This window comes from Dicentrarchus labrax, unplaced genomic scaffold, assembly GCF_905237075.1.
Source record: "Dicentrarchus labrax unplaced genomic scaffold, dlabrax2021, whole genome shotgun sequence".
In the NCBI taxonomy this organism is placed as follows: Eukaryota; Metazoa; Chordata; class Actinopteri; family Moronidae; genus Dicentrarchus; species Dicentrarchus labrax.
In genome coordinates, this window is record NW_026136714.1 from 27,183,525 (window position 1) to 27,204,457 (window position 20,933).

Here is a 20,933-nt window from a genome sequence, read left to right on the forward strand (position 1 = left end):
AAAGAACAAGCACTAATGGAAAGGTAACGACAGACAGACAAAATGGATGGAAAATGATGAAAAGAGAAAGTGGGAAAAGAAGTGAAAGGCCATGAGAGGCTGCACTAAAGGCAGACAGAGGAGACAGTAGTAGTAAAGTAAGAGCATGCAGAGGGGTCGCAGTAATAGTAAAGGTAAACAAAGTCTGCATCCAACACACTATCTGTACAATGCTGCTCTAAGGCTGCACTGCTGGATGTGTATGATATACAGTAATGTAAGAGCTGGATAAAGCCAGAAGGTACAAAACAATCCAGATGACAAAGAAAGAAGTATCTGTGGGAATATATATATATATAGATATTATATTATATTATATACATAATTATAAATTATATACAAGAATTGAGTATATTAAACTGACTGTAAAGCTACTAAACCCACCAAATGCGTTGCTGCAGTAATATTATAGGAATACTAAACAGATCTTGAAATTATAAACTGCATTGCCAATTTTAGGGGCGTAGATTATGCTAACGATGGTATCTCATTGCTGAAACAAGCAATTTATGCTTTATCAGGGCTCCAGAGTACGACTAATAATTTTTCTAGGTCGCACTGGTGCACCTGACGCTGCCCAGGTGAAAACATACATTTATTTCGCAAGCGCATCATCTCTCTGTGTTCTCCTATGACCAAACTCACACACTCATGGTAGGATCATATCGTGTTCTAAACCAATAAGAGACAGAGCTCGGGCGGGTCTTTGCCTCTGATTGGCTGTGGTCCTGTTCACTGCGCTAAATTGTGTGTGTTTAAAAATTGCTGAGCCCCGGCCCTTCGGCGACAGCATCAGACTCGGAACCAGAGGAGGAGACAACCGAGTCTGGGATAGAGCCCGGCTCCGAGACCCAAATTAAAAAGGTCAAAATATATTCCTTCAGACAGGACTGGCTGAAACAATTTCCCTGGCTGAGGTACAACAAAGGACGTAACGCAATGCACTGCGTGTACTGTCAGCAGTGCGGTCAGAATATGGCCGGAAATAGTGCATTTGTGAGCGGGTCAACAACGTTTCGTATCGAACCTTTAAAAAAACATAACATGTCTAAAAACACACGATATGCCGTGTGTGTAGAGAAAGTGGCCCCTCTCCCAGCTGCATTTCAGTGGCAGGTAGTAGTAATCAGGTCCTCTTTTAATTGGAAATGTTTTATTTTGCTTAGTGTTTTAATTTGAAATGTTCAATTTCAGCTCAGTGAAGCACTTTAAACACTTTATTTTCTTTTTATATATAATTGTGCTTCAAATAAAGACAAGCATTTCTCTACACCTTATTCTTGTTTAAAAATCATTCACATTATATGAAAGTTATGGAGAGCGATAAAAAGGTGACCTTACGCCGTTAAAGGCAACGCAATGAAAAATTTGGGTGCACCTACATTTTGTGCTGGTGCACCTAAAAAAAAAAAGTTAGGCGCACCAGTGCAACCAATGCAAAAAGTTAGTCTGGAGCCCTGTTTATATATAATATATATAAATTTATTAACCAAATTCACTAAAAGTGTCTGGTGTTTTAAATGACCCAGCGCGCACAAACAGCGTTACAGGTATGCTGCTTTTGGTGCATGTTGGGTTAAAATTTGTGGGTCAGACACTTTCAGTGTGTTGGGCCCTGAGAATACAGAAATGTTTCATGAGGTCAATTGTGTTGGTCTGTTAGTTCCTACTGAAGATGTAATTCTTTAAAAACAAAACGTAGTAGTTTTTATCAAATGTTACTCAAACAGGAGGCAATAGTACATTTGGGGCAGCAGGACAATGTTTGTTGGAATGAGTCCAAATAAACTACAGTGTGTGGAACATGTCACCCAGTGCAACAGTTCTGAATAATGTAATACATTTTCTGTTGTTTTACTGTTATTTATTATTCAATTGAATTCAATTAATTTGAATGAAACTGAACTGCATTTAATTAAGTTAAATTCAATAGGACAAATAAAGTATTGATAATTGAATACAACTGAGTAATCAATATTATATCATATAATTTAGGTTTATGCTTGTTATTTGATATGCAAGCAGAATTAGAATTGGTTACATACATAAGCCACTTAAACAAAATTGTAAAGCTGATTCAGTGAGTGTTTGTGAACTGAAATGTCATGTTCTATTAAACTGTGATAAGGTTTATCACATCAGATCAAAGCTCATTATTTGTAATCATCTCCACATTTTCAGTGTTGTTACCACGGGCAGTCCACATACTGTTGCTGGTCTTTCTGCCAGTACATGAAACTAGACTCAGCTGATTATAAGGTTATCATTTTAAATAAGTTGCACACAGGTCTAAAGGACTATTTTACTATTTTTACCTTTGGTTTAAATAGAGTTTTTTTTTTTATCCTGATCAGACTGATATTCTGAGGGAAAAGAGAATCCAAACATAGTGAACACTGTCATGTGAACTCCAAACTCATTGAAAACACTTCAGACATCCTCTTTACCTGTTCTAAAGACTCGTCTGGCCCTACTCTACACGCGTCTGCCCTCCCACCTGCTTGTTGCTGGTTTCCTGCCCCTCGCTGGGGGAGGCGGCACAGCTGGCGGTGGCAGATTTGGTGTGGCAGTGTTCCCGGCTGCAGTAGCGGTCGCAGGAGTAGTAACGCTGCTTGTCCGCCGAGGAGTGATGGTGTTTCCTCTCATGGGAGCGTCCACGGTCGTGGGCTCGCTCTCTGGGGGCAGCTGGGTCGGATGCTGGCTCTCCTGGTGCTCCTGTGGAGGGGGAGGACAGTATTGGAGGGTGAAAGGTAATGTTTCTGTATTTTAAATATTAGCCTGGCCTTTGACTTTTTTGGTGTGTAGACTTTGGTTCAGTAGGGCTTTGAGTGCCAGTCTTCCTGTCAAGGCGTTTATTTCAGTTCAGTTAGAAACAGGAATCTAGAATCTAAACATATAGAGTGGAACAAATTAATGGGATTTATGTAGGGAAAATAAACAAGATTTTGCTGATGCAACTCTGCTGACCTTTATTCACTTAAATTGAACTTTGCTCACCCTATCATTGGTAATAATTGATAAAAATTGAGGGGTGGTGGCGTGAACTTTTTTCGTCTTCTGAAGGGGAGCACCGATGAGTCTGATTTATTTCTTACGAAATCAGACACTGATGATGCATCGCTGTATTGGTAAATGGTAAATGGTAAATGGACCTGTACTTGTATAGCGTCTTTCTAGTCTTCCGACCACTCAAAGCCCTTTTACACTACGTGCCACATTCACCCTTTCACACACATTCACTCAGTGATGACAAAGCCCATCGAAGAGAAACTAACATTCATACACATTCACACACCGATGCACGGCATCGGGAGCAATTTGGGGTTCAGTATATTGCTCAAGGATACTTTGACATGTGGCACCAGGAGCCGGGGATCGAACCAACAACCTTCCGATTGAGGAACGACCCGCTCTGCCTCTTGTAGCTGTTTCTTTTTTTCTACTAAAAAGGTTTTGCTCTGGTCAGGGGATTGGCTGAAAAAATATTTCAAAGGGCGTACAATAACTAAAAAAGTTTAAGAACCTGATATAGAGGATCACTGAAGTGATGACAATTCATCCTGATGGGGATATAAATGTTTCTGTTTCCACAGCAATCCAACCAACAGCTGTTGAGATATTTCAGTGTGGACCAACATTGCTAAAGGGGAATATGGTGAGCCTGTTTAGAGTTTTAATAAGTTGATTTTGGACAGACAATAAGCTGTATGGGTTCCTGCTTCATTGGTTTCATTTCTATTTCAGTTGTTCTTCTAAGCCCAACTACAACAACATTTTAAAAAAATGCCCACACTTAAAACAATAGAATACCAGCGTTCAGGATCTTCAGACCAGAACTACTGCTCTTACTAGTAGGTACGTACATGCTGGCAGGTCCATGAGCAGCTGGTTCTCGGACCACCCCCCAGCTGAAATAGGGAACTGTGCAGCAGCATTCAGACAGACTGTAATAACAAAGGGTTTTTATCCCCACTGCTGACATTTTTCTTTCTCCACAGCCACGCCCTGCAGAGAGGCTGCCTATAAATTACTGGGTCGTTGGCTGTTCATGTCTGTCAGTCTCTTTTATCTGAGTAATAAAGAGCATGTGTATGGAGCTGCAGTCTCACAGCTGGACCCAGACAGATCACCCTCTGATCTCTATCACAGCTGAGCCACTGCAGGGTGGCCACAGCTCACGCCTCAAGGTGCTGTGTCCATCTTTTACACAGAGGTGACAGTGAATGGAGGATACATTGTTCTATGACAGGGATGAAATTATGGCTGTGAAGTATTGTGGTGTGTAATACTTGTTATCGTACACTTGACTTAAAAATCAAGAAGCCTTTAACGACCAACAATTCAGTTGTATTCAGTTTTATACATTACTCATTACATGTGATCAGCTTTTGTTAACTGCTCTGATATTTTTGTTTCTTTTTTAATTCCTACCTGAATACATAATACATATAGACCTTTCTCACAGTAGCCACTTTGACATGAAATAGTAGGGTAAACAATGATACCAATTAAGGCTCCATTCCATTTAGTGTAGCAGAGCCTTTCCAGTGAGCCAACAACAGTGGAACAGAACCTTAATTAGTATTAGAACCCAACTGACATGAGATTTTTGGAATGATTGTGCACCGATTTTGCACCAATATAACATGGCAAAGGTACCAGAAGGCCGCTTTCTTAAAACAAATAACTTTACTAAGAATATTTAAGTCAAATATTTGAACCAATTCTAGTTGACATTGCTGTAAGCTTCTTCTACATTACTTACGTACTCTGTGCTGCCACAGTATTGTAAATCACAGCGCACTCTGCTGGATAGACTTTACAGTGACACCACTATATTACCACAAGCATTTGTTTCTGCTTTCATATCACATAACATAAACGATCAGTCTCGGTATCATTGGTAACACCTGTGTTTACCTTACTATTCCATGTGAAAATGGCTTCTGTGAAAAAGGTCAACTACCTTGGGCTCATGGCTCATGCTGTAACTTTCTACACATTTATAAAGCAAACAGTGTTTAATTCATAGATAAATAGTACATTTATATTTATTTCATTTCCAAAATGAATTATCTTTTGCTGTTTGGCACAGAGTTAGATAAGAAAATTGATACCACTCTAATATCTATATGTTAAATTTAAAGGTCCAGTGTGTGTCATTCAGGAGGATCTATTGTCAGAAATGGAATATAATATTCATAGGTATGTTTTCATTAGTGTACAATCACCTGAATATAGGGACTGTTGTGTTTTCGTTACCTTAGAATGAGCTGATTTTATCTACAGATGGAGTGGGTCCTCTTCTATGGACACACCATGTTTCTACAGTAGCCCAGAACGGACAAACCAATCACTGGCTCTAGATAGGGCCTTTTGCATTTTTCTCTAGTTTCACAGCCACCGTAGTTTTTCCTACACACTTGGAAGGCTAGCGGTATTTAGTTGGTTGCAATCTGCTACTTCACTGCTCAATGTCAGTCCTCAGTCCTACACACTGGACCTTGGCCAAATACAAAGCCTTGAAACAGTGGGAAACAGCCTGGCTCTGTCCAAATGTAACAAACAATCTCTACCAGCACATTTAACCTCTATCAAATAACTTTTTGTCATATTTGCTGAAACTTCCACCATATCCTGACAGTAGTACATTAGACAAAAACATGTCTCTGGCAATGGCATTTGCAGGAACCCACCACACTTGAACAAAAACAAACAATTAGAGCAGAGAAAGATTGAATGATTGTTGAGTCTCATTCCCAGGTTGTCAAATGCTGACACTCTGGGACTCAAATATAAAAGTTATCTACTGCAGCTTTAATCCACACAGGAACCAAAGTTTAAAAATGACAATTTGCCATTGTAGGGGGGTTATCATCAGGACTATTTCTTGGTACTTAGTAGTTGCCAGGCAACCAGTGGAGACTCCAGGAAGTTACTGCTCCCAAGTCTCCACCATAATGTGAAAAGGCAGATAACATTCTTGATAAAAGTGGCCTATCATACATATGCTCATGGGGATATCAGTATCCAGAATACATTCAATCTCAGGTTAACCTTCAAGGATATGGATCTTCAGGACTGAGGCGACGAGGACTATGGTAACTACACAGAAATTTAAGACTGATATTGTTTTTAAATACCTTTCACGCTCAGCCCTGTGAATTATTGATCTCTCCGCATTTAGACAAGCAGTCTCAAAGAAATATTTATGTGACTATCGACCTGACTGTCTACCTTATGTTTTTTTTTTTTTACTTTTTTTAGGGTCTCAAGCAGTAAATGTGTCCTGCTTTGCACTGGACATAATGAGCCAGTAGCTTGTTTGAAATATCCAAGAAATTGGACCTCAGGACACAGAGTGTATCAGTATACTGTGCTCTCAGACTGTGTGTGTGTGTGTGTGTGTGTGTGTGTGTGTGTGTGTGTGTGTGTGTGTGTGCTGACTAACCAGCAGAACTGGGTGCTTGTCCACCCAGAGGTGTATCCAAAGACCTCTGTCTCTTCTCCCTGTCTCTGTCTTTGTCTCTGTCTCTGCGGTGGTGGCAGCGGTGGTGGTGGTGACGGTGGTGAGGTCGATCCTGGCTGGGTTTCTCCAGGGTGTAGTCCCTCAGGTTGACCTCCTGGGGCCGCTGTGGTGCCACAGTGGAGGCTGAGCGCTTCATAGGGCTGGTATCAGCGACAGACTGAGGGAGGAGGGAGGGGGAGACAGGGAGGCTCACTGAAAATCATGTCTGAGGTTTTCATCAGGCAAGTAAGTACTTGTACTTCTTTTATAGCTTCATACTGTGACTGCACCTGATTCTTGTACATTAAATTCCCCCTTGTTCACTCATTTACAGTACTGCATGCACTGAGACACTCCAATGACCATTATGTTTCCGCTCACGCTGATGGTATGTTTACACATTACAATAGAGCATTTTATTTACTCAAGTATGTTTATAAAGACACTGACAAAAGAAAAGGCAGTAGACCAGAAAATAATTGCTTTGAACATGAATCAGGTATAAAAACTGCCACATGGAACAGCAAAGAGAATGAAAAAGTGTTTGTTAGCTTTACATTAAGACTGCGGCAGCTGGCACCTTTTTTAATGTAACTGTGTAGAAGTACTGTAGAATTACATACCTGGTCAAAACTGTCAGGTGGGACAGAACCACTGTCTCATGACCTCAGTATTTCTAAAATCATGGCCTGGACCCTATGTATTCTACCACCTTGTGCCATCATACACCCACAGAATCAACTGTGAGTACAATGACAGAAGGTGGAAATACGCTGTCACCACACATGCATTGCCGATTGGTTAAAACCAACTATACAGCACTGATCGCTCACACTGTAATAAGATGTGCTGGTAAGTGTCTTTTCTGATACTACCACTGGGGGGAGTAAGAGTTGAAAGTCTTCAATTGCTACATAGAGGGGTGATAGAAAAATCAAGCTTGTGATCCAGAATAACACTACATCTAGTTGTATGGTGATATTGACCAACGTGAGTCCATGTGATCATCTGACATCAGCATCATGCAATATAATGACAGTGTATTTGGCTTTGATCTTACAGCACTGGCACTGTGGATTTAGGAGTTCATCCAACCAGATAAAGTTGCACAATGTCTAAACCACACAGGTATTATAATGTTGTGTGACAGCGTGTACATACAGCTAGATGGATCCCCGGAGAGTGGCGCGAGTGGCTCCGCTGTTGTGTAAGAGAGGAATAAAGGCCAGACAAATAGAGAGAGAGCACAGCAGAGGGAGAGATAACAACATCAGCAGCAGATACAGTTTGTGGGTATAGTTCAAATATTTTACTTTGTGGAGAATTTCTAGATTATTATATCATTTTTTGTTAAAGAAAAAAAATTATGCATTCCTGTTGAAAATTGATGATGAAGTATTTCTGTCTACCATAATGTCTTCTTCGATGCCACCACTGTTGGGCACCAAAGTCAGACATTTTCATATCCAACACATAGTGGCTTTAAGTATAAGTTAATTTACAAAAGTAGTTAATTTAATATGTTTAGTACTCTAAAAAAAAAAAAAATTTCATTAAGATCCTGCATTTTTTTGGCCTGTACATTTTCTGATTTCTCACATCTTGCTGTAAAATCTGTAAAAATAACTACAACTTCAACATACAATATATAATTTCTGCTGCTAAGGGTTTTCTTACATCAAGACAATAACAAAAGACAAAGTTGGATGATGCCATGGGATCATGAGAGTTGTTGTCTTCACCACCATTGCTGTCATTGCAGTCAGCTCCTCCCGGTTAGGATTCCTTCAATGTTTATGGTTCAGGAGGTTTCTACCAGAAGCCCAATGATCCACAAAGGTCTCCTCCTCTCCAAAACAAACTGACCCGCTGATTAAAAACACGGAATAAAGCAGTTCCACCTTCGAAATCACTGCTTCTCCCACACTGTTGGGCAGACTAAGGACGTCCCAGAGGGGCTGCGAGCCGGGCTGCTGCTAACGTTAGCTCAGCTTGTTTTTCTGATAACTAAAAAGCACCAAGATCTAAACAGTAGATGGTAAAAATGTGGCTTCAAACTGGAAAAAAAGTCACTTTCTTGGAAACATCTGGGCTCATGGAAGTACACAAGTAAACTACATATAGAACATAGTTCTAGAGTTTATAGACATTTTAATGTGGAAATGTCACAGATTATAGCTTTGAGTTGCATAACCTAGAAAAACACTGTACTGCCGTCCACTACTTAAGGAAATATACTTACTACTGTTACTTCAGCATACTGTATTACCAGTTCAGTTCAGTTTAGTCCTGTACTGTTGTACTGTGATTACATTTTCATCAGCTGCCAATAAGACAAAATGATGCACTGCAAGATGTAATAGAAACATTTTCTATGTGTTTCTGGCCAGCACTCACTCCCTCTGCCTCTTTCAGCACATCCTGGAGCCTCTGTGACTCTCACAGATATCTCTAGAAACGTATCAGCATTGATTCCCTCTGTTCCTGCTTGCCAGGCTTGTTATCTGGACAGGGACTGACAAGAGCATACTCTTCAAATTAAAATGGGGTTCTGCACATACTGTATTAAAGGGTAATGAAACTGCAAAATCAGGATCTAATGTCCCATATCAGCTGGGTTAAAGGGACTGAGTGTGGGCCTTACTCTCTGTTCTACTTCCCTGTGAACAGAGCAGGAGGTCAGACTGACTGACGTTTTCCATGACACCACAGCACAAAGAAGGATTTTAAAGAGGAGAACAGATCTCGACAGACGTCATCTCCTGATCCTGGCAAAGCTCAGCTCAAATTAAGCAAAAGAAAAACAATCCGGCAAGAGTGAAAGATAAACTGCTGTGACTCAGGTTGAAGCCCCAGAGTTCACACAGCACGGTACAGTTCTCAATGACACTCAGCAGCAGCAGGCAATTTTCAAAAGGCCAGCATTAATCGAATTGGCTAAAGGATTTCCTGCCCTCTGTTACAAAAGGTGAGAAAAATAAGACAGCAAGTCAACAAGGCAACCTCCCACCCTTGTTCCTTCCATCCTTTCATCAATCCCCTACTCCAGATTCTCTCTCTCCCACAGTAACCCAATTACCATCTTCCTCTCCCAGTAAATCTTGGGCCCAAAGTCATTTGGAGCCACTATCATCTTTTCGGTTGGCAGCAGGAGAAAAACGATACTGGACAAATAGCTGGCGGCCTGCCAGAATCTAATCTGATTACTGTAGACCACTCCTCTGCAGCGAGAGTAGGATTAAACAGCAGCTCTTCCAATTGGGCTGTGAAAGGAATGCACTTTAAATGCATGAATCGATCAACATCAACATCACTCAGGAAATGAGGAGCTTATTATATTTCTTAGCATCTAGTGAAAGATTCATTTAGAGTTTTTCAGCCCTAACTGGATGAGTAGTGAGTCTTAGCTCCTCCATGCTTTTTCAATGGAAATGTTTTGTGGTGGTTCACTACAATGTTCTAAAAAGGTGTTGTTCTGGTTTATTCTCAGTAATGTAGGCACAGCAAACTTTTTCCTTCACTCACTGAGAATGTTGAGCTTTGTTTAACATATCTCATGTTGAAGAAAGTAAGTTCCAGACAAAGAGGTATGTTTGTACATGCAAGTGGAAATCAGACTTGTGCTATAGGTATGGTGCAGCATTCATTTTGTCACTATGACAACAAAAGAAATTAGCCGACAAACTCTTTGATGGATGAAATTTGCGTAGGAATGGCAAGCAAAGATGGGTGATTTAATATTTCATAGCTAACAGCACTATTGTTAACATAACAAAAACAGTTCTGACTCTTCAAATGTTCTTGAAGTTTTTCTAATATAGAACCTAAACATAAAGCCTATAAAACATTTTGTATAAGATTTCAAAATGAGTTAATAAGTTACTATTATTTTTCTTTTTTAGACTATTTATTAGGGACCGAGCCAGTGTCAACACCGGGAGGTCTCTATTGTTTTTGCTAAAGTTATTATTATTATTTGTGGGCCCCTTTGACTACTAATTTGCCCCCCTTAACATATATGAAAGTGCAATTTTATTTTATTTTATCAGAAAAATTGGGCAGTCCAGTCAAAAAATATATTATAGTATGTACTATACTATAATATACTATAATATACTATACTTAACTATACAGATCAGCCATAACATTCTGACCACCTGTGCACCCTGGTGGTCAGAATGTTATGCAGCCCCATAACCAACAAACTGCTCTGCACTGTGTGTTCTGACCCCTTTCTATCAGAACCAGCATTAACTGTTTCAGCAGTTTGAGCTACAGTAGCTCGTCTGTTGGATCGGACCACACGGGCCAGCCTTCACTCCCCACGTGCATCAATGAGCCTTGGCCCCCCATGACCCTGTCTCTGGTTTGATAGATACTGACCTCTGCAGACCGGGAACACCCCACAAGTGCTGCAGGTTTGGAGATGCTCTGACCCAGTCGTCTAGCCATCACAATGTGGCCCCTGTTAAAGTCGCTCAAATCCTCACGCTGCCCATTTTTCCTGCTTCTAACACATCAACTCTGAAGACAAAATGTTCTCTTGCTGTCTGATATATCCCACCCACTGACAGGAGCCATGATAACCAGATAATCAGTGTTATTCACTTCACCTTACAGTGCTCACAATCTTATGGCTGATCGGTGTATAACCCAAAGTGTGTAACTAAGTGAGTGTGGGTCTGAGCACTGCCAAAATGTGGGTGGCCTACACTCAGTACTGTGTCTCAACACATCCTGTGTAGACACATAGGACTGAAGCTGCTGCTCTGCTAATGTGCTGTTCACGCCATGCTTCCTGTGCATAAAAAGTAACATATGTACAGACTGAATTCATATACAATCCAACTGAAAAATTAGTAAAAACTGCTGGGAAAAAACAGCAAAAGCATGCAGCTACTTGCTAGCTTCTTTCATTTCATTAACTTTTTGTTTCAATTTCATATTGTTACTGTTTATAGGCCATCAGTAGGAATATATGCAGGATTTAATGGAGGTTGTTAACCTTTTAAATCTTAATATACAATGGCTTTTTGCTAAAGGAATATTATCACTTTGATGTTATCTGGCATTTAAGCTGCTTGTCTCAAGCTAAACCCTAAAGTTTCTGCTCTGCAGTCGAGAGGCCAGGAGGCTGTGATATGTCAAGTGATCAAGAACAAAAGGGACTAAGTGGTTCTGTTCAAACAGTTGGGAATGACAACTCTATTTACTGAGGAGAGTAGATCTGTTATATTACTGTAGAGCAGTATGAAATGGGTACTGTGTGTGTGTGAACTATTACAGTCTGCTATAAAGAAGTACAGTGCCTTTTCTCATAAACTTACAATCGGTGAGAACACAACATCCAATTTTACTGACACTAGACTAAAGGTCCAACATAATATTAAAATGACTAAAATGTGACAAAAAATAATGCATTTTTGTCAAAATGACAAAAAACAAAGGCTACCACTAAACCAGAATCAGTTTCCAAAGTGAACCCAGGTGTGGTGAAGATGAGGCGTTACCTGCAGCTCAGCATTGAGCCGTGGCATAGAAGCAGCTCTGCCCTGGTTCTCCAGACTGGTCTCCATCTCCCTCATCTCCACCGACTCCTGGACGTACACACGACTAACTGTTATTTTTCTTCTTTATGTCTCGTTAAGCAACACTATTCTTGAGCAGATGTTTAACAACTTGAACCATATGATGACACTGTCTGTATTACAATGAATAAAATACAGTTTTCCATACACAGCATGGGTTGAAAATGTGTCTGTCTACAGTACCTGAATGATGACAGTGTCCGGTGTGTCCTCCGATGGGCCCCTTGACATGGTTCTCTTAGTCTTAGCTCGGGGCACTTCCTTGGGCTTCTCAATTTCACAGGAAGACGATGGGTTAAGGTGGACATGACCTGGCCTGTGTGTTATAGTAGTCACAGCTCAGCATAATAACAATACAGTGTAAATCTCAATAGGTCAGTCTGCAGATGCCCGAATGGAGCTTCATTTGATATCTTGATAACATTTAATGATTTGAATTCCTAAGGATTTAGTAGTAAAGTGAGATAAAGTTTTTTTGGCACAGTGTGTGAGGACAGTTTAGTGTTTGGGTGAAACCTTGAATGACTGAACAGTCTCTGAGACACATTGTTCTGTAAGAATTATTTCTAGGAAACAAACAATGAAAATAAACCCAGTTCAAACGTTTCTGATTTAAGAACCTCTTTAAGTATTGTAGGGTTGTCTTCACACCATGTTATATTGATATACTATATGTACAATCTGCCCGTGTCTGTCGAAATCCAGATCCAGGTCACAGGATATGTATAAATGCTAAAAAGGCAAATGGATTGGTTGTAGATAAAGCTTCGTTAGTTCTGACTGTGGAGTGAGGAGTCCCCAGAATTTACTAGAATAACAATAACTCAATAAAGAAGGGGTTCTACGACACCAGTTATGAAGCTTTCTTGACAGTCCTTCCCAGGCAGTATAAAGCACACCATACAGTGGCAACTTTGCATCATTTTATACCATGGCACACACCAAACGTGTCACACACACAGAAGAAGAGCTCAAGGTACAGTAGTTTGATGTACCAGGATGCTGATAAATAGCACAGTGGCATATCTTGATGAATTAACCTGTGTCAGCCCACACTGATGCACATGAACCCCCCTGGCATAACCCAACCAATGGCTGCGTCCAAAATCACTCCACTGTTCACTTATTCACTTTTCCCCATATAACAGACACTTAATAGATTACTATGAAGTGTAAACAGAGACATGGACACTACTGTTTTTGGTTCCATTGTGGGGATTTTGTTGCATAAAAGACACAGCAAGAATTCTGACAAGGACAAACGAAATGGTGAAACATGATAATAATAAAATAAACAAGATAAACAAAGTACAGACAATGAAACAGAATCAAATTCCTAACAATGATAATATAGTGGAGTGATATCTGAAAACAGACAGTTGTCAGTTGTATGAGGACAAAAGCATGGGTCTTTACACCAGTCAGTCAGAACTAAAGAAGCTTTTCAGATGAGAGGTGAAATGTAAATGAAAGAATGAAAAGCGACTCCACTCCCTTTGACTTAGCAGCTTTGTATATACATTATACAATAAGCTAATATATTTATCTGAACTACAAAAAACATATGGTATGGCAGAAAAACTTGGAATCAATCTGTAACCTTCTGATTTGAGAGGGTCTCACCAGTAGCTACAAGAGTGTATTACTACTTTTTAAGGCAGACTTATGACTTTGTTTCAGTGATCCCACTGTTGAGTCCTCTGACGTTCATATTGATGTATATTTCAGAGCAGAATTTAACCTGTAGATTTCTGTTCCACTGAGGCAACACTATATGGATGAGTCATGAATTATCAGTGTTTATTACACTCCAGAAGTAATCACAAGCCATAGACTTTGGGATACAGAGTGACAGTGGGAAAAAGGTTGGGTTTTTGTAGATCACAAAGTATAAATCTGTTTGCTGTTTACTGAAGAACAGAAGATTACTAAGCACTTATTTAACACACACTGATATCACTGAAAACATGTTGGACTAAACACAAAAAGATCAATTGTGGTGACATAGTCACTTAATGTTGTAAAGTCACACATTTACTCTGGATGTAGTTTTTAGTCTTGATGTGGTAACTTAAAGCTCCTACAAGGAACTTTCATTTTGTGTTGATTCTGGCGGCCCCTGTGGACAAAAGCGTTTCATTGATTTCAAGTGGATTCCAACAGAATCTGACCTGGTGGCAGGCATTAAGAAAAACTATATAAAAATAGCCAATCTTTTCTCTGATGGTCTTGTTTGTTTATGTGGGTCATACAGAGGCATCAGTGTTGAACTGAGACTGTTTCATAACCAGTTAAAAACTCCTTGTAGTATGTGAGTAAGTGTTGAACTTACAGCCTGCCTCCATTGTTGAGGGAGTTGGAGCTAGATCTGGTCTGTGGCTGGGACTTGGCATGGGATTTGGGCTGGGGCTGGAGCATGCTGGGAGGCTCCGCATTGCACACCGTAGGCAGATTTTTCTCCTGCATGTGAGTCAGAGGCAGCAATGGCTTAAACAGAGCCCCGACCTTGCACTGTGGAGGAGAGACGGATGGCAACATGCTGAAGACATTCAGAGGCAGCAGGCAGAATATTGGTGGACCCAGGTCGCACAGCGGGAGATCAGTGCCACCCAGATGTGGAGACTTGAGCCAGAATATTCATTTCTGGCAGTCATGCTTGTGTGTAGTACATCTGTGTGTATCTGTGAGTGTTTGTGTGAGCGGAAACAAACATGCACCTACAGACGATGTGCGAAGGTTGTAAATTACTGCCAGCCAGCAGCCAAATACAGGCTGTCTTTGGCTGTGGCTGGTATGTGTGCCTTTAATACAAGCTACTTTAGCAGATAACCAATCACTGGGTTGCTTAAATTGGGAAAGCGGTTGATTTTGTAATCTAGTAGTGAATGACTAGTAGATACAAAAACACCTTCTTTGCATGTGTGTATGCATGCAGGCATACAGACAAAGTGTGTATCAGTGTGTGCAAGCATAATACATGTGGGCACATGCATACAAGTTTGCACTAGTGCATCCAATGTGTGTGTGTGTGCAGGCATGTGCAGTGTGGATGTTGTACCTGGGAGCCTGACGTGCTCTGTTGCTGCTGCAGCTGTAGCCTCCTTGCTCGATTCTGCTTATAGTAGTCGAAGATCATCAGGGCTGCATAAACCTTCCCTACCGTCAGTTCATTGGCTGAAGAGGTGAGGAAGGAAGAAATTATGTGAGGAAGGAAGGACAGAACAGGAAGAAAGGAAGGAGAGGAGACAAAATGTTGCTGACTCATTCCTTCCTCCTCAATTCATCTCCATTTACCTGCTTGTCCCTCTAATGGTTAAGTTTAAAGAAAATGAACTTCTACCAGTGAGTGATTAAAGTAGACTTTTAAAGGTAAATAAAACAAAACATCTCCACAGAACTGACTGGAAATGCTGCTGAGTAGTTTAGGTGGTGAACACAATTTTTACCAAAAGGTGGCAGCAGTGGCAAAGCTCACAACTGCACAGGAAGTCTGAACTTATGCATGCACTCATGTTGACACACACACACACACACACACACACACACACACACACACACACACACACAGACACACACTCACCTGCAGGCAGTATTTTCCAGACTGCTTAAAGTAAAATCATAAGGAATAAAAGCTATTTTTGAATTTCTTAACTTAAAAATGTCCTTAAATTTAAGAGAAGCTCTCTGAAATTGGTTAAAAGTAGATCAACATAGATAAGTGCAGTACAGAAACAGAAATATGATGCATTATAATGCATTAGCTGAAGGATAATTTTCTATAATTCAGAAGAGGGTAGCTACTACTTGGCCAGATTATATGCATTGTTTTGCTATGCTAATGATACTCAGCTATATGTTCCCTGTGAAGGCAGATGATCATTCCCAAACTGTTACATTAGAGACCTGCTAGGGCGCAGTGGAATCCTGGATGTCACAAAATGTTTTGTTCCTAAATTCTGACAAAACTGAGATGCAAGAATATGGACAGCAACCCCATAAAATGTTTTTAAAGGTTAGATTATTATTTAAGACCTGAACACAAGCTATATTCACAGTCTCCGAAACAGCCCCATCCTGCATTAGAAAAGTAGTTTAAACAACCAAAGAGCTAAAAGAGTAATGGCCAAGAGACAGGGAAAAGAAAACACTGAATTTTATGAAGCCTATTAAATATGCATGACTGTTAAAAAAATACAGAATACAGAATTGTATAAAAAATATCAGGAAAACTCATCTCTGATCAATATTTACAGGAAATAACCTACACTGAATATAATAAGAAATATCCATAAAATATGTCACTGAGTCAGTGATCCCTTAAAGAAAAAGGTTAGAAACCACTGCTCTACTGTATCCTTGTACTTGCATGTGTTGGCGTCAGCCCTCAGCTGTGGTGACTGTCACGGTCATTTTATATGATAAAAAAAAAAAATCTTTTTCTGATGGAGGTTACCAGTCAATGGCTCTGACAGATGGCAAAGAAGTGACTGAAGAGGGCAACTCCAAAGCACCTTGTGTAGTATAAAAAAAGCCATAATGCCTCATTACACACTGTCACTGTGGTAATAACCCTGAGACATTCAGGCTAATTACTAAATGATATACAGTCCTTTATGAATATAAAATTAGGTGCAGTGTGAAAATTTACAGTTGGACATTCACATTGTGAGAACTTAAGTAAGTAAGTAATTTGTTAGTAAGTTAATCTGTAGACATTATTTTGTGGTGGGGGATTTTCTCAAAAGCTGTAAATGAATGCTTCTACAGATAGAATTTAAGTTATTCTACATTATAAAGAACTTCTCTTTGGGGCACCCCAATGGCTCACCTGGTAGAGCGTGTGCCCAATGTACTAAGGTTGAGTTCTTAATGCAGCAGCCCGGGTTGGATTCCAGCCTGCAGACTTTTGCTGCATGTCATCACCCATCTCCTGTCTATCTTCAGCTATCCCTATCAATATAGGTGGCACTATTAAGAGGCTAGGGGAAGCTTCCCCAAAATTATAAAAGATAAGTCACTTTATCAGCTACCTCACATAGCTACAGTGCTGTCAGCATCACACTACACTGATCCAGGGTCAGTAGCAGATCTGCCATTCAGCATGTACACATTGGTATTCAATTTAGACCAGTACTTCTCAAATAGTTGGGCGCGCCCTCCTGGGGGGGCGCAGTGAGGTATCGAGATGGCGTTAGAGGCAGGGGGGGCTGACGGAGAGATGGAGAAGTTTCTGACAGGAGTGAAAAGAAAAACGGAGGAGGCGTCAGAGGCAAGAACAGCAAGTAACCGGCATAAACCTAAGACCAGGAAATACGACGAAGCCTACACAGCCTTTGGGTTTACCGTGAATACGGTCGGAAATGAGGAAAGACCTGTGTGTGTTTAATGCCTAAAAACTCTGGCAGCAGACAGCATGAAACCAAACAAATTAAGACGGCACCTGGAGACCTTACACCCCAGTTATGTCAATAAGCCACTGGACTTTTTTCATCGGATATTCGATGAGTATCGCCAACAGGCCGGTCATTTAGTGAGCGCGGCATCAGTAAATAAAAACGCACCGTTAGCCTCGTACAAACACCGCCGCTAATACTCCAGCAGCGACGACTTCCTAGAACAACTCACAGAACATCTAACAGATGTTAAATATAAACAATATTGTTGCAAATTTTGCACAAGAAAAAACAAATATTAAAAAGTCCTATACCTTTTTGAAAAGGAATAAGCTGATGAAGCTGACAAGTGACCAATGTTTACAGTTTAAAAAAAAGTTTTGAATGTTACTGTGTTAAGTCTATAAAAATGCACATCCCAGTGAATCATTTGCACTTTTTTCTCTGTTTAGAGAATCACACAGACTGAGCAGTCTTGTTTAAATGTTACAAATTGAGTTAATAAACTGAACTTGGAAATTGTTGTTGCAGTTGTTGCAGATGTTATATCAGCTCATTTTATTAATCTATTGTGATAATCAGGTGATTGTATGCAGAATGCTGGTGCCAGCAACTCATACAGTGGTTTGTACAGATAAAAAATAAATATTATCAGGTTCTCCTATTTCAATTCAGGGTGGGCGTGAAAACATTTCTGTCCCCTAGGGGGGGCATGACAGAAAATAATTGAGAACCACTGATTTAGACTTATTAGGCTGTCAATGTCCAGAGATGAGTGGGGAAGCTTTAGCTTCTGTCACAAGTCACATCATTACACACCTGAGCACACATTTCCCGTTATTTTTTCCAGTGTAAAATTAGTAATGAGAATTTGTTCGTTAAGTTGGAAAATTATGGATAGATTTGTTTTCAAACATCCTTGGACAGAAGAAGTGTTCGATAACTACTTTTTTAAACAACAACCAGCAGATTGTGCAGGTTCAAAAATGTTTTTCAATAGTTTAAATATATTTTTAACAATCTGGTCGATTTGGAAGCTGTCCTCGGCTGTTTCATGACACTTAAGCTAATGGGGTCTGTGTAGACTAACCTGCTGTTTTAGGTAACTCAGTATAATGTGCAGTGTTTTTTGGGTGGTCTGTGTTGACCTCGGCCCACCCTGGTCTAGTCATTGCCTACTGTATCTACTGATATGGGCTTACACAGTGTAGCCTACTGTCTGCTAGATACTATTTTGTGGTGGAAAAAGCTGTAACTATTTTCATTTCCCCCCATTTCCCCAGTTTGTTTTTCCCTTGCTGTGAGGAAGGTGCTCTCCGTCTACTGTCCCACACTTTACAACATTCACATGCATACATAACATAATTTTTTGTTAAAAAAATTACTTCACTAAAGTAACACAACTTTATCCAGAAAGTTCAAACTTTAAAAATAGTGGAATGCTTACGTTTATGTGGTGTCACCAACAGGTCCACGGTCTTTTGAGAGAGGTTGGGCCACACAGTGGACAACTCTTTCTTTAACTCAGCGTCAGATAATCGCTGGGCTACCATGCCTGGAAATCCACAGAGAGAAAGAGGAAGACTTTAAAAGACACAGCTCAGCCACCAATCACAGCACCATATACTCTGTTTTAAACAAAGGGAAAAAAAGAGAGACAAAAAGTGACAGAAACTTCCTCCAATTAGTTCAGTATAGATTGACAACACAAAGTACGCTAAGCAGTAGAGTTGTTCCTAGGATGAGGCCCAATGAGAAACCCTCATTAAAAGTGCAGACAGAGGCAGTGAAGCCTGGAGAGAGAATCCAGCAGACACGCCCAGCACAGCAAAAGTCTTCTAATGAGTCCAAACGGGAGGTAGATTTGCTCATTTTAGCTCTGAGAACGGTAAATAGCAGCTGGCTCTAGAACACATCTGTCACTCTGGTTGGGACTGGCTGCCTACTAAAGGTGGCATTTCACAGAACATAACAGTGGGGTGAGTTTTGGAGTTTGAAGACATCATTTTAATGTATTTATCATGATGAATCTGTTATTTAGTAACATTTTAAAAATATATATACTGTATTATATACATATAAAACTATATATATTTGTTAAAGCTGCAATGTCTAGCAACCTGTCTAAACCAGAACCTCTGACACCTTTTTCCGTCATCCATATGAACAATCAACAAATGATGGATTTAAGGTTTATGTTTGGTCAGGGAAGCATTACCTTAGTATTTCTGTTAATAATGTAATCCTTCATTTTGTCTTACATGAAACCAGATTATAAACCCATTAGAAGAATAGATCAATAGTTCACGCAACATCAACCTCAATTTAATATCAGGACACTTTATATATTATTAGCTACAGTGGTAGCCCACGATACATTCAACCCCCTGTATCATTTTTCACATTGCGTTTACTTAGTTTAGTTTGTTGGACATTGGAAGAAGGATATTAAACCAAACACACCTTTTAATGTTCAGCACACAGTAAAAAGTACTAAATCATCTTCAATTGACCATTCTTAAGTCCTGCCCCTTTTTGCTCAGTGCTCCAATAACAGTTGACCAAGCAAGATAGCCATAGGAACCTCGGTCAACTTTCTCCTTTCCTGTACTAATGGTGCATTCTATTTGAACGGGAAAGTCGAAATATCTAAGAAATCTCTACTGAAATGCCCCCTTAAGTTGGATTTCCAACTAGGAAAGTCAGAAAAACCTCACCAACCCCAACCTCAAAATCCAAGATGGCTGCTCTGTGTGTAAACTAAATGATAACTGTATAATAGACTGTTTATTAGCGCCTCTGTCTTTTGTGACTCAATAAATCAGGCATACACACATTACCTTCCACCTTCTGTCTGTGGACATACTTTTAAGAGCAAAATACAGCATAATACATTGTTATTAATTGGTATTGCTAACAATGGCTAACTTGGCTAGATTTTCTAGGTTTTTAGGTTTCTTGTCAACTCGGGTGTGATGCCATTCCCAGCTCTGACTTCGGACAGAGGTAAATGCAACATTAAATATGCTATGAGCTAGACTTGTCTCGGTTGAAAATGTCTAACAAAATGTTGTGGATGGATGAAGATAAAAGCAACACACACACACACACACACACACACACACACACACATAGTCAAATCTTAAGTTAGCCAATGTTAACATAATGGTAGATAACTAGCTATGTAACGATTGTTATACATTAAATTAAATAGCTAGTTAGCTAAAGTTTTGGTAACATTGGCTTTCAGATACTAGCTAGCTAACGACTAATGTGCTAACTACCTACCTAACAATTGATATAGACTAGCTAGATAGTTACTTCATGAAGGTTCCTTGACCAAGGATCTGAAGGAGGCTAGCTCAAATGTTATTGATGCACAGAGCAAAAAGGGGTGGGACTTCA

At 40.0% G+C, this 20,933-nt stretch overlaps 1 protein-coding gene across 4 annotated transcripts in view; it reads right to left on the bottom strand.

Annotated features, from left to right (window-relative positions):
- Positions 1-20,933, bottom strand: part of cacna1ba (calcium channel, voltage-dependent, N type, alpha 1B subunit, a) — a 156,738-nt gene that overhangs the window by 6,650 nt on the left and 129,155 nt on the right. For all 4 annotated transcript variants that reach the window (XM_051422242.1, XM_051422244.1, XM_051422240.1 and 1 more), the window contains 8 exons: positions 18,976-19,083; positions 15,194-15,309; positions 14,468-14,646; positions 12,319-12,451; positions 12,058-12,144; positions 7,709-7,747; positions 6,491-6,725; positions 2,537-2,754 (listed from right to left, as the gene is read on the bottom strand). In XM_051422242.1, the coding sequence (XP_051278202.1) occupies positions 2,537-2,754; positions 6,491-6,725; positions 7,709-7,747; positions 12,058-12,144; positions 12,319-12,451; positions 14,468-14,646; positions 15,194-15,309; positions 18,976-19,083 (1,115 nt within the window). The remainder of the gene's footprint in view (positions 1-2,536; positions 2,755-6,490; positions 6,726-7,708; positions 7,748-12,057; positions 12,145-12,318; positions 12,452-14,467; positions 14,647-15,193; positions 15,310-18,975; positions 19,084-20,933) is intronic.